Here is a 13,536-nt window from a genome sequence, read left to right as displayed (position 1 = left end):
TGCCTCTTCCAATGGCTCATGATGCTGAGCATTTCTGCGTGTGCTTATTGATCATTTGCACATCCTATTTTGAGGAATGCCTACTCTGGTCATTTGTCCATTTTTAATAGGGTTGTTTGTCTCTTTTTGTTATTAAATTGTAATAGTTCTCTATATATTCTAGATACAAGACCGTTACCAGATATGTGGATCCTTTTCTTCCCATCATTTTCCTATTTTTCTCCTCAACATCCCCCATCTAACTCAGTAAAACAAATGAGCAAGCAAATAGCATAATATGCCTCAGAATGACAAAAACTGTGAGAAAATTATTTTGCTTCTTTGATCCTGTTACTTTCTCAAAAATGTCTCATTGTTTAGGAATATGACATAATGAATATATGTCATAATGAATATATGTCAATCACCCAGCACTTTGCTTTACCCAGAGAAGGTACTCAATAAAGAGTAGCTATTATTATCAGTTTTTTAAACCACACCTCTGGGGCATTCTTTTTAGAATAACAGGTGAAGACATTAAAGTGGCAGAAACCGTGTAAACAAAGCAGTGAGGACGACTACGCTATAGAAATCATTACTACAGCTGTGTAGAGGGCACAAGTGGGAATAGTAACAGGTAAAGCTGGAAAAGTAAGATTGGGCTAGAAAAGAGGATACCCTAAACTCAGAGTACAGAGTTGGGATTTTTCACAAAAAGCCATGAAGGGTTTTCTCGTAAAAGTCACTGAAGGGTTTTAATTTTTATTATAAGAATTTTCAAACATCCTCAAAAGTGGAGAGCATTGTATAATGAAGTTCATTATATACACATCACCCAGATTCAGTAGGTACCAACATTTTCCACATTGATTCATCCACCCCTTCTTTATTTTGCTTTTTTACTTTGCCAAAATATCTTAAAACGATCCCCAGCTTTCATGTTATTTTACCCTCCATACCTTGGTATACATCTTATAAAATACATGACATTTCCTTATGTGATCAAAATGCCTTTATAATACCTTAAAAAATGTAAACAGTATTTCCTTGGCATCATCTACCACCCAGTCCATGATCACATTTCCCCAATTGTCCCAAAAATGTCCTTTTACAATTGGTTTTTTAAATTAGGCTATAAACACAGTCTACCCATTACAGTTGTTTAGTGGGTTTCTCAAGCCTCTTTAATTTAAAAAAGTGCCCTCCCCCTTCCTTGCTTTTTATGTCATTGGCTAATTGTAGAAACCAGGTGACTTGTTTACAAAGAATATTCCATATTCTGGATTTGTCTACTGGCTTCTTCGAGGTGGGGATGGTCATTTAGCTTGTTTTTCTGTCCCCCCATATTTCCTATAAGTGTATGTTTGCTCTGGGGAGTTATTTAGACTCAGGTCAAGTGTTTGGGCACAATCCCTTTGTGGGACTTTTTTGGGGACTTCCTATTGCATCACAGCAGAAGGCACTCCAGATCTGGCTGTCTCCCTTTTAGTAATGCTAACACTGGTCAGTTGTTTCAGGAGGTAAAAGCCTGATCCCACCATGATAAAGTTCCCCATCGCCTTCCAAATAACTTCAACCTACTGATGATTATTGCCTGAATCAAATTGTTCATTGGGAGTTAAAAATAGTGATGTTCCAATGCTAGCATTGTTTCCATGTTTATGGATTAAACTTCTGTAAAGAATTTTTCCTCAGTAAAATAGACAGCAGTACATCAATACTGGGGGACTTTTATATCCCACTTTCAACAATGGATATTTCATCCAGGTAGAAAATCAATAAGAAAACAATGGACTTAACTACATCTTAGACCAGATGGACCTAGCAGACATACAGGACATTTACCCAACAGCAGCAGAATATACATTCTCCTCAAACACACATAGAAAATTCTCCATGATAGATAATATGCTAGGTCACAAAACAAGTCTGAAAAAATTTGAGAAGACTGAAATATATAAAACATCGTTTCCTACCACAATGTTATGAAACTAGAAATCAATTACTAAAAAATCCGGAAAATTCACAAATATATAGAGATTAAACGCCATGATCCTGAACAAATGTCTATGTATAAATATATACTATAACACATATAATATGTACAAAATCATGTCATGATTATGACATGATATCATATTTATGATTCATGCATTGAAGATTAAATTTTTAAATAAGTTTAACCCTCTACTTCACAGAGCACTAGCATAGAATAACGATACGAAGAGTATTCTAAGAATGTAGAATCAAATATTTAAATATTTTAAGAATCAATAAAATAATTTCCAATTGGATATTTTTTGCAAAATCTTGCCCACAGACAACCATCAGCAAGAGATCAGACGTTGGTTAACCGGTCTGAAAAATGACTAGGGTTAGTCCATCTATAATTGATATTGCAGCAGACACAGTTGTAAAATGGCAAACATCATCCCAGTTTTTAAACAGACTGTCCAAGTATATGTTTGGGGAGATATGCAGACCAATGAGTGGAAAGAGGGGGCAGAAAGCTTGATTATGACAGCTCACTTAAGATATGCCTTGGCCTGGCTCATTTTCGAATTCTGGTATCTCTTTTGAAATGGTCATTACCAGGCTGTTTGCAGGTGGGGTAGTCCGAGGGGCCCTGTGTATGAAATGCCCAGTGCTAGGAATGCAAAGGGCTCACTTACAAAATAGCCAAAGCTGGACCATTGCTGAAGGCGCCAGGCCCATGGCAGCCCCTTGGTGAAATGTCTCTGGTATAGCTCATACTCAATGATCTGGTTTTAAATTAAGCCTCTGGAAATGCCATATATTCTTTTCTAGTTTCAAATACACTGGTTCTGATAAGTCATTTAGAAGTAGAAACCACTGGCCAAATGAATACTCCAATCACTTTCTAAGTGGGTTTCTCCAGAGGTGGCTTTTAGTATCACATTATAGAGTGGCTCATTATATATCGGCCCACAGAGTAGTTCAATGTTTTTAGCATTATCTTTACATGACCTCTCTTCTTAGGTAGGGTGACTGAGGATTTAACCACTCCCTTCAACACTCTAAAATGTGGTTGTACATCTATCATTCTCACAGATTCTCCAGGGCTCCTGAGGCCAACATTTCAACTTCTCAGATTATTATCCAATGAGATCTACTAGTGAATTAATGGTAAGTGTTACTGCCATGTGCCCAGAATGTATCTTCATATTTTTCCTATGTAAAATGGCAATCCAAATATATTCCTAGTGATGCAGACATGATAGACCCTGCTGTAGTCCTTCTAAGTAAAGACGATTTCTTAGAGGTGATATTTTGTCCAAATGAATTCTGCCGTTACAAGTAACCAGTTCTAAGGGTCTCTGAATATTTTTTCAGATTATTGTCTGTGTGGATAGAACAGATGACTATTTAAGTGATGTACTGTCAAGAATAATAACAATTACCATTGAATTTCTTCAGATCTAAGACACACATCAGTTATAAGAAGCACAATTATTTTATCCCCAAATATATCAGTGTATATTTCCTACACACAGGGCCATTCTCTTATTAACTACAATAAAACCATGAAATCAGGACGTTAATATTAAAACATTACTGCCTTCTAATCTTCATACCTCATTCAAGTTTTGCCAAGTACCCCCAAAACGGACTTTATTGCAAAATGATCCAGTTCAGAACCAGGCACTTAATTATCATGTCACTTTAGTTTCCTTAGTTGGATATAGTGCTTCTTGACTTGAAAGTCATCACCTTGGCACCTGTGAAAATTACAGGCCAGGTAGTTTGTAGACTGTCTCTCAGTCTGAGTTTGTCTGATGTTTCCTCATGATTAGATTCAGGATATGCATCTTTTATGAGACTCCCACAGAGATGGTAATCTTATTGCGTTCCTTCAAATGGCACATGATTTAGATTTGTCTCGTTACTGAGGTTATCCACATTAATTACTCAATTAAGGTGGTGGATGACAGACCTCTAGGCTGGAAAGTTACTCCTTTTCGCATTGTAATTAATTAGTATTTTGTGAGTATTACTCTGAGACTATGTAAATATGTGGCTCTTCATCAAACTTTCAATTAATTCATTTACTTACTTTTATTAGGATGAACTAATATTAGCATATTATTAAGGCTTCTTATTTTTTTTCAATGAGTTACAATCTATACTATCATTATTTATTTTAAAGCCCTCATTTTCTTATATTTGGCAGATGGGAGCCCCTTCAAGCTGGCTCCTGTGTCCCTTTGAGATGCTTCTTTTATTCTTTATGGATTTCCTGACTTTCTGGCGCCTCGAGATATTTCAGACTTTTCTTATACTTACATGCCCCAGCTTGGAATCAGCCATTTCTCCAGGGAGCTCTGGTTCCTATAAGTAGAAAGTAGTATTTAGAAGCCAAGTCTTGATGTTAGGTATGTTCATAGCTATTGGGGTATTGCCGGTCTTAGGCTCTCTCAGCGGGGCACATATGTAGGTATACACACACACACACCCTGAAATTTATTTTTATATCTATCTCTGTATATCAAAAACCATAATTTTGACATATTTTTAGTTCTAATCCAACGCCACAGGGTTCATCCTACTTCTCTCCCTTTCCGTATGTTAACTCCCTTCTCCCACAGTGAGAAATCCGGCTTCCATTACCCTTAATATATTTATTGGTGTCATCAATTCCCCAGTATATAACCAGTTTTCTAACTCCACTGCCCACTCCTCCTGCGCATAGAGAGTCTCTTCGCCATCTGGGGTTCTGACACCCCGCGCCAGGGCATTCCTCCATGAGAGCCTTCCTCATCCCGCACGGGCTCTGACTCCCCACGCCTGGCTAGCCCTTCTGCCACCCCAAAACGGATAGCTTTCTCAGGTTTGTTGAGCTCCAAATTCCTGCACTGTGCCCCTCGTCCTTGCCTTCGATGCACGGATACCCTCTTCATGCCAATGGGGCTCTAAAACCTCACAGTAGGCCAACTTCTGCATGGACGCCCTCCTCCACTGCTTAGTCTCTGACACCCCGAGAAGGACTGCTTTCCGGCCCGGATGCTCTCCTCACCCCATTCAGGTGATAACGCCCTTGAGAACCAGCCCTTCTACATAGAAGTCCTCTTTGTTTTGCTTGGCTCCCCATCCCTCTCCTGCCACAGCTGGCATGGGCCTCGCTCCACCCTCCTAGGACCAGCACAGAGTATGCATTCCTTAATAGCTCCCTCTTTTACTCTCAAAAGTGTCCTGGGTGAATGATAAACTATATGGCCAACTTATATATAAGTCAACCTGAAAAGCGTTTTTAGGAGTTTTTAAAAATATGCCCTGAGGACAAAATTTTATCTTTTCTGCCACTCCCAGTTATAGAGAATACTGGCAGTTCACTTAACATTGCTACCATCTGCTTTATTTATAATAGTGGGGAAAAAAAATCAGACAAATCTAACTTACTCTCAGTAGAGGCTTGATTAAATAGATCATGGTATGTATACACAGTGAAATATGATGAAGTTCTTAAAAAAGAAATGAGGTAGCTCTATAATACTGACATTGAAAGATATCTAAAGTATATTGTTAAGTAGGAAAAGCCAGGTACAAAACAGTACTACAGCATAATCTCATTTGTGTGAAAGAAGGAATGTTTTGGCCACATATGTACATGCAGAGACAGAGGCATGGAAGGACATATTCTGCTATATTAAGATGGGTCACTTTTGAGGGCTGCCATCAACGTGGCATCTTTTACTTTTGATTTTATACAGTTCTGTATCATTATATTGTATACAAAAATCATGGATTTCTCCTTTCATCAGGAGAAAATGATAGAAATACTCTTCCAAAATAAGTCGCTGTTGTTGAAAAGGATTTCATGTGGGCATCGGTAGTCATTGATCTCCCCAAGGATCCCTCAGTGGGACGTAACCAAACCTTGGGGATGGCGTGGATGTGTGCCACGGCAGGAGAGCTGGCAGGCAGAAGATGAAAGGAAAAGGGAGAAAGTTGACGACTCGGTTTTCCTTGAGCTGCTCTTAGGCTCTTTCATTTTTCCTTATAATAAGAGATTTGCCTGGTCAGCTGGGTATCCTTACAGTAAATTTAAACCATAACTCTTAGCAAAAGGAAAATGTTGGCCCTTAAGGGAAGGACTTTGGTTCTAAGAAGTGAAAGCTTTGCCTGCTCAAAGTAATGTTAGTATTTGAGGGACCTGGTTTTATATTTTAGTCCAAATTAATTTTACTCTAAAAATAATTAAACAGTATTGCTCTCATTGATAAGGCCTAACTGTGTTTTATAGAAATCTTTTAAAAGCACTCAAAATGGGGACATGTCTATTTCTGGAGAGTAGCTATGTGCATAAAACGGGCTATACGACTGGTAATAGCTCTCTTTCTGCTCCATTCTTTCCATTTCAATGTAAGATTACACTATTTAAAAAAATCTCTCACACACACACACACACACACACACACACACACACACACACACACACACACACACACACACATACACATACACAGATCCTTATTCCAAAAAAGAGTTGCAGCAACAGAGCCTGTCTGGTCAAGTACACCTTTTTTAATTGGCCTTTCTCACACACATATACGCCTCCCTTCAGCACATTTTTAATAAGTTCTTTTTAAATGAGTACTTTAATGAGCATTAACAGTAATCACTTAGGTCCAATTTTTTGTTACACCATAATTTTTTCTCTGATTATAAAAATGAGTAATGTACATTTAGGAACATCTTGAAAATAGAGAAACATTTTGAAGAAGAAAATCACCTGTTAATCTTGCCATTCATAAAATAGCACTAACATTTTTTGTATTCTGTTCTATTCATTTTTTCTATGCCTTTTTTTCATTTGATTGTAATGATACATTGCTTCATTTTGCCTTTTACATAGCATAGAAATCTTATAACAAAGCATTTTCCATGTTTTTACAAAACTCTCCATAATTTTTAATGACGATATAGGATTCTGCCATATGCTGTACTGTAATTTACTTAATCTTTTCAGCTTTTCCCTATTATAAATCATGCTGTAATAAATATTTTCACATATAAAACATTTTTTTTCCAATTTAGGTTATTTTCTTAGAACAACTTTCTAGAAGTTGGATGACGATGACAAACATTTTCAAGGTTCTTGATATATATTGAAAAATGGCTTTTCAGAAAGGTTATAGTGCTTTATTTATCCAACAGTATTGCATGTCAGATGACATTTTATCATAATCCTGCAGTAACTTTAAGGATACATATTAACATAACATTACTATCTGGCTTATATAAACAATGTCTTAAACTTATGTGGAGGACCTAATCTGCAAATAATAGAAGGCAATGTAAGAATGAAAATTATTACTTAACTTTTATTTGTCAAAATAGTGGCATTATTAAAACATAGCAGTATATTTTATTATTACTTGTATCTTAAAGTATTAAAAGTATAAAATCAATTAAAAGAAAAATATGTATAGTTTTTAGTATATATGTAATAATCAAGATTATGAAATTACTCATATCCATATCAGCAGTGAAGAGAAATTGTTGTTACTACTCTGGTTTCAAAGTAGATATTTAAATAAATGAAATTTAAGGCTAATGACTTGACAAAACAAAAATATAGTTGAAATCAACCAATATTAAGTATTTTACACAACTGCTGTGTTTTGGAAGGGTTTTACATAAATTTAAATTTGGATGCATTCTTCTCATGTTCTTATTACCTGCCTGCCTTTTGATGGATTCGCAAAACTTACTGGGGGATTAAGCAATCTTACTAAGTGTGGTTGATAAAATTACATTTGTAGAATAAGTTAAGAAAAATGTATACTGATGTTACCTGTAGTTTCTTTATATGTGCTTGAACATAGGTTTACAAATGATTGATCACAGGTTTACATTTTAAGTATTGGTAAAATAAAAATTTTAGTTGGATAGTTTAAAATTTCAGTTCCACAATTTACGAGAATATGAAATAGAAAGGCCATTAATGTCACAGCCTTTCGGTATTCTCCAAAGAAGAATGGGTGGAGAAGAAGGGGACAATGAGGAAATATCCATCCAGCTTGACTGTAAATTTACAAACTAAAAAAGTCGAGAATAATCTACTCTGTTTGAATAAAAGGTTAATTCCATGCCATTAAAAATAGCATTTTCAATATGACAGTCGTAAGTTTATTTGATAATAATAATAATTGGTATTTATGTAGCACTTATTATTTGATAGGCACTTCATAAATACTAACTCATTTAATCATCACAGCAACCTATGAGATAGGAGGTACCATTAGTATGCGTTTTACAGATGAGGAAATGAAGGCATGGAGAGGTTAAGTAACTTCACCAAGCTTAGTAGCTTGTAAGTGATGCAGCTGGTACCCAAATCCAACCTGTTCGGCTCCAGTGTCTGTTTTCCTAACCACTATTCTCTACTGTCTAATCTCACTGCTACTTATTAAAAATTTTGAATTATTAACTTACTGTTATCTGGATCTTAGAAATAACAAATCAAAACTCAGAGATGTTAGGTGAATTTCCTAAGGTACCAGAATTACAAATGTTAATTGAATCCCCTGAAAAGATTCAAAGATCAAAAATTCATCTGCCTTTTTTAGAAGACTCACATAAAGGAAGGTAATTTTGTAATTCCTACCGGCTCTAAATGTCCCTCCTTTAATTAAGTTTTGTGATAGAAATTAATTATTTGACATCCTGGAGCATCTTCTGTGCTAATTTTAATAGCTATAGTAACATGATTCTATCTCAAATTGTATTAATTGACAAAAAAGAAAAGATAAGGAGTTGAATGCATATTTTGTTGATAGAAAATCATGAGAGGGAGAGTTAATTGAAAACAGAAATCTCAAGTGGTCTCTGAAATCTAAAGGGAAAAAGTAATTGGTCTCTCATTTCCAAAATTACCAAAATTACCTGGTGAATCCACAGGTAATTTTGTTGCTGTTATCACAACTTTACATTTGTACCAAGGATATTCTGGAGTGGGAAAAAAATTCAGCCCGGCACAGAAACGAGAGTTTGGGAGCAAAAATAGCTGGGATTTGCAGATTAAAGCACAATGGGATAAAAAGCCAAAAAATATAAAAAAGAGTGTAAGAAACATGAGATACTCAAAAAAGTCTAACATACATGTAATTGGAATTCCAGGAGGAGGAGAGAGAGGGGCCAGAAGCCATATTTAAGGAAATACTGGCTGAGATTTTTTTCAAACATTGATTTAAAAAAAAAAGATTTTATAATTAAGAAGCCTTGGGAATCTCAAGACCTCTCTCTCTCTCTCTCTCTCCCTCCTCTCTCTCTCACTTACACACACACACACGCACACAATTACATCACGTTCAAACTTCTAAAGACGAAAAAGAAAGAAAAATTGTGAAGCATCAGGGGGGTGAGGAAAGAAGACATAACATCTTCAAAGAAGCAACAATCAGACTCATGGCTAACTGTTCAATAGAAACAGTGGGAACTGGAAACCAAGGTGAAGATATTTTAAAGCCAATATGGAATTCTATACCCAGCAAAACTATCCTTTAAAAATTGTGGGTAAAATAGACGTTTGTATGTTAAGAAAAGCTGAGCGAATTTGCTGCTAGTAGACCTGAACTACAAAAAGGATTTAAGGAAAATTTCACACTAAAGTTCAATGACCCCAACTGAAGGTGTCAAACTTCAAGAATAAATGAAGAGCATCAGAAAGGAGTGACTTTTGATTCACTTCTGCTCAAAGAAATTCTCATTCCAATGAAATAATTTGGTTTAAAATATAAGTTCATATTAAATGAAATACAGACAAGAGGTGAGCCTGAATTTTGCAGCTTAACACCATGTAGACACTGTCGAGTTTAATTTTGACTAAAATAAATAGGAAAACGAAGGGTGGCTTTGGGAGTTAGGGGTCAAGGACAGCAGTTGGCATGCGAGAGTCAAAGGTTACGGCTCATGGTGTCACGGCAAGTGGGCGTTAGGGGACATGAAAACTTGCGGAGATGTGGAAGTCAGAAGTCCTGGGCAATAGGTGGGGTCAGGGGTCGGCAGCCTGCGAGAGATTAAGGGTCAGGGGTCAGGGATGACAGTTGGGTTCGGGTGGTTGTGTGAAAGGTGCGAGGTCACGACTCACCTGAGGTAACAGCGGTTGAAACGAGTGCGGGGGACAGTTGCGAGTGCGGGTTCCCGGGCCCCGCCCCTCTCGGCCCCGCCCCGCGCTCGCCGCCCCCCGTCGCCCCGCCCCTCACGTCAGGCCCCGCCCCGTCCAGCGCTCGGAACGCGGGGGCCGCGCCGCTCGGGCGGCGAGCGAGCGAGCGAGCGGCGCAGGGACCCCGCGGGCGGCTGGGGCCTCCTCGCCGCCCGCCTCCGCTCCCTCCCCTCGGGCTCTCGGGGCCGCGGGCCGGCGCCGCCTCCCGGGAAGATGGCGCTGCACTTCCAGGTCAGTGCGCTCTGCGCCGCGGGTCCCCGCTGCGCCGCCCCGGGAACCAGGCGACACGCTGCGGGTCTGGGGACCGGGGGCCGAGGACGGCGGCGGAGGCCGCGGCATCGCGGACCCCGCGCCCCGGGGACCCGGGCACTGGCCTGGGCTGCACACTGCGGGCCCGGGCCGGACGGAGGGGCGGCCCGAGCCCGGGGCCGGCGGGTGGGGGCGCCGAGGCCGGGCTCGGAGCTCGCCCCTCGGCGGAGGAGTGGATGACGGGGGCCGCCACGAAGGGCGGCTTTGGTGGGGGGGCGCCCAGGCGCTGGGATCACGGCCGCGGCTCCGGGGTCAGCCAACACACAGTTGGGACGGAGCTCGTGAGCGGCCCTGGGTCCGCCGAAGGAGCGGCGCGAGCGGTTGGACTTTAATTGGCCAGAGCGGGCCGGGGCCGCGTCTGTAGGGAGTTGCGAAGGCGGGCTCGGCGGCAGCCTCATTGGCGGAGGAAACCGGGGCAGGGCGCGCGCCAGGAGCGCGGAGATGCTGAGGATGCTCGGAGCAAGGCTCCGGTATCCTGCGGCTGCACGAGCATGTAAATCCAGTTGTTCATTCAACAACATTTATAGAGCCCCCCACTGTGTCTCAAGCACTGTGCAAAGTTCCGGGGTAAAGGATTACATCATTTAACCATCCCTGCCCTCACCGAATTCAAGATAATTACAGTACATGTGAAAAATGATGTGATAGAACTATTCACAGGCCATCACGGGCGCATTAAAAAGGAGCAGTCCACCAAGTGTGTGTGTGTGTGTGTGTGTGTGTGTGTGTGTGTGTGTGTGTGTGTGTGTGTGTGGGGGAGGGAGTGAGGTGGAGCTGCTGTGCTTCTCAGACAGATGTTTTGAGCTGCTTTGAGCTTCCATTCGTGCACTTATTTATTGTATTCCTACTTTCCTAGGCACCGAAGATAAGGCTCTAGCAAAACTTCATATCTACTACTGTCAGGGAACTTGCAGTCTAGTGAGTCTCGAAAGAATTGTAGGAGCCGGCCAGGTGCAGAGGAAGGAAGGGTGTAGAGAGGCAAAAGGACAATGAGCCAAGGCAAAGAATTATGGAAGAACGGGGCACACTCCATGTGGCTGGAGCATAAGGTTCATGTGAGAGAAGGAAGCAGAGGAGGCTGTGAATGGCAGGAGGTGACCTGGGAAGAGTAGGAAATTTCATGGTATGGTGACAATGTATCTAAGTGGCTCATTCTCTTTGTAGACTGCTTCGGACCCCCTGTGGTCACTCATTCTTCATTTATTGATTCTTCCAGAGGGTCTTGTGTTTCTTTACAACCAGCCACTCTCCTGGCTGCTTGGTAATTGAGGCTCCAGGATGTTATAGATTAGGAGGTGGTAAACCCCACACATTACTTTTTGACTCCTTGCCATTTAAAGGGCCCCCAGGTCAAAATGATGTTATTTATTATCACTTTACTAAAAATGCCCTCTGGGAAATTTTCACTGGAAGAATCTCACAGGGAGGACTTAGGGATTGTAAATAGGTAATCAGATGTTCATAGATCCAATGTAAATCTTGAGGGTAAATTAAAAACTATGGTGGAAGTTTGGAACGTTTTCAGACTTGGAAAGATGATGCATAATAGTAAATCACACAGTCTTAGATGATTCTTCATACTTAGGTAGAGTGTTGGAAAAATTAGCTGTTAATGCCCAAACTACCCATGTCAGTTTCCTGGTAATGTATTTTCACAGTAGCTGTGGACCCCTTAAAGGTGGAGTTGGACAAATAGAAAGTCATATTTGGGGGGGGGCATAAAAACACTCCAAAACTTTACAGTTTGAATTCTTTTCAGCCTATAGGTTCATATTGTAACCCAGTTAACTCAAGGAACATTTATTAATAATAATAACTGGTACCTAGCAGTTCAAATTTTTATATGCTCGTTGTAGATTTTGGGCCCCACTAACGTGAGAAGTTCCCATATACGTATACATTTTATTCCTGAAGAGAGCGAGTGTTAGAACAATTGTGACTTGCCCGAGGCTACAGGGTTAGAATAGACCCAATAACTCATAATTCTATATTCGTTCATACCCATATCTTACTGTCACCTACCCAACAGAGTAGGTAGTCAAAAATTATGCCATTACAGTGATGAGTAAAGAAGTGGATTTGTGTAAGGTGAGGGTAGGGCACTACTCCTCAGTCTTTTTCACATCATGACATACATACATTAAAAGAAAAAAAGTAATTATGTAGCTCATTGACATAAACTGCCACAGCCAAAAGCCTGGCTGCCAGTGGGACAGGGGGATTCCCACTTCTAACCCATTTAAGGCACATGCATTCTGGTTAGGAAGCTGTGAGTTAGGGTACTTTGTCCCAAAGGAAGTAATAGATCTGGCTTATCTGAAAGGAGACAGTCTAGATTCGGGGTGAGGGGCAGAGTGAGGAAAGTTAGAGCTGGGAACAAGTAAGATGTAGACACATAAGATATGACAGACGTACCTGTATGAGAATCAAAAGATAATGTTAGGAAAAATTTAGGGAACCTAGTTGATCTTTTTTGCTCTCAGGATTTTCTGGAACCAGGGACTGTAGATTTGATCCAGGTGAGATTGTGAACCTTTCTATTTGAACATGATGATAACTTGATGAAAAAAAGGGCTTAGCATTGATCATCCTAGCAGTGTGGACTTGAATGGGAGAAACTATAGGCAGAAGACCAGCATGGTGTTTTATAATTATCAGTAACTAAGAGATTTACAATTTCTTGTGGATCTACTATGTACCAGGCACTAGATTAAACTTTCTCTCATTTTTTTTTCTATCTTAACAATTATTTTGGAAGGTGGATATTATTTCAAAATAATATTTTTCAATTTCAAAAGTGAGATCTAGAAAGGTTAAATGATTTCCTTGAGGTCATTTAATAAGTAAGTGGCAAATTCCCAAAGAAGCCGATGAAGAATCCAGGGCACTGGAGGCCACAGTTAGAAAATCTCCTACTGCCCGTGAATGTCATGTAGAGGTGTTGAGTCTGAGTCGTTACTTAAAAAGAATTGGTAGGACTTTATGGCAAATTAGTTATATACCTGGAATCAGCCAGACCGTGAGGTTCGAGGGCACAGTTCACAAAACGGCCCTCACTTCTG

At 39.9% G+C, this 13,536-nt stretch overlaps 1 protein-coding gene across 3 annotated transcripts in view; it reads left to right on the top strand.

The window, feature by feature from the left end:
• Positions 1–3,087: 3,087 nt before the first annotated feature.
• The window catches only part of RANBP17 (RAN binding protein 17), a 254,560-nt gene continuing 244,111 nt past the window's right edge, over positions 3,088–13,536 (top strand). For 2 of the 3 annotated variants that reach the window (XM_016145083.2, XM_016145082.2), the window contains exon 1: positions 3,088–3,126. In XM_016145083.2, coding sequence (XP_016000569.2) covers positions 3,103–3,126 — 24 coding nt within the window. In that variant the 5' untranslated portion in view covers positions 3,088–3,102. Of the gene's footprint in view, positions 3,127–10,227; positions 10,397–13,536 lie in introns of those variants that run through there. The other variant, XM_036225086.1, reaches the window with a different exon arrangement.

The sequence above is a fragment of the Rousettus aegyptiacus genome, unplaced genomic scaffold, assembly GCF_014176215.1.
Source record: "Rousettus aegyptiacus isolate mRouAeg1 unplaced genomic scaffold, mRouAeg1.p scaffold_m13_p_7, whole genome shotgun sequence".
Classification (NCBI taxonomy): Eukaryota; Metazoa; Chordata; class Mammalia; order Chiroptera; family Pteropodidae; genus Rousettus; species Rousettus aegyptiacus.
This window is presented reverse-complemented; position numbering and strand designations above follow the sequence as displayed.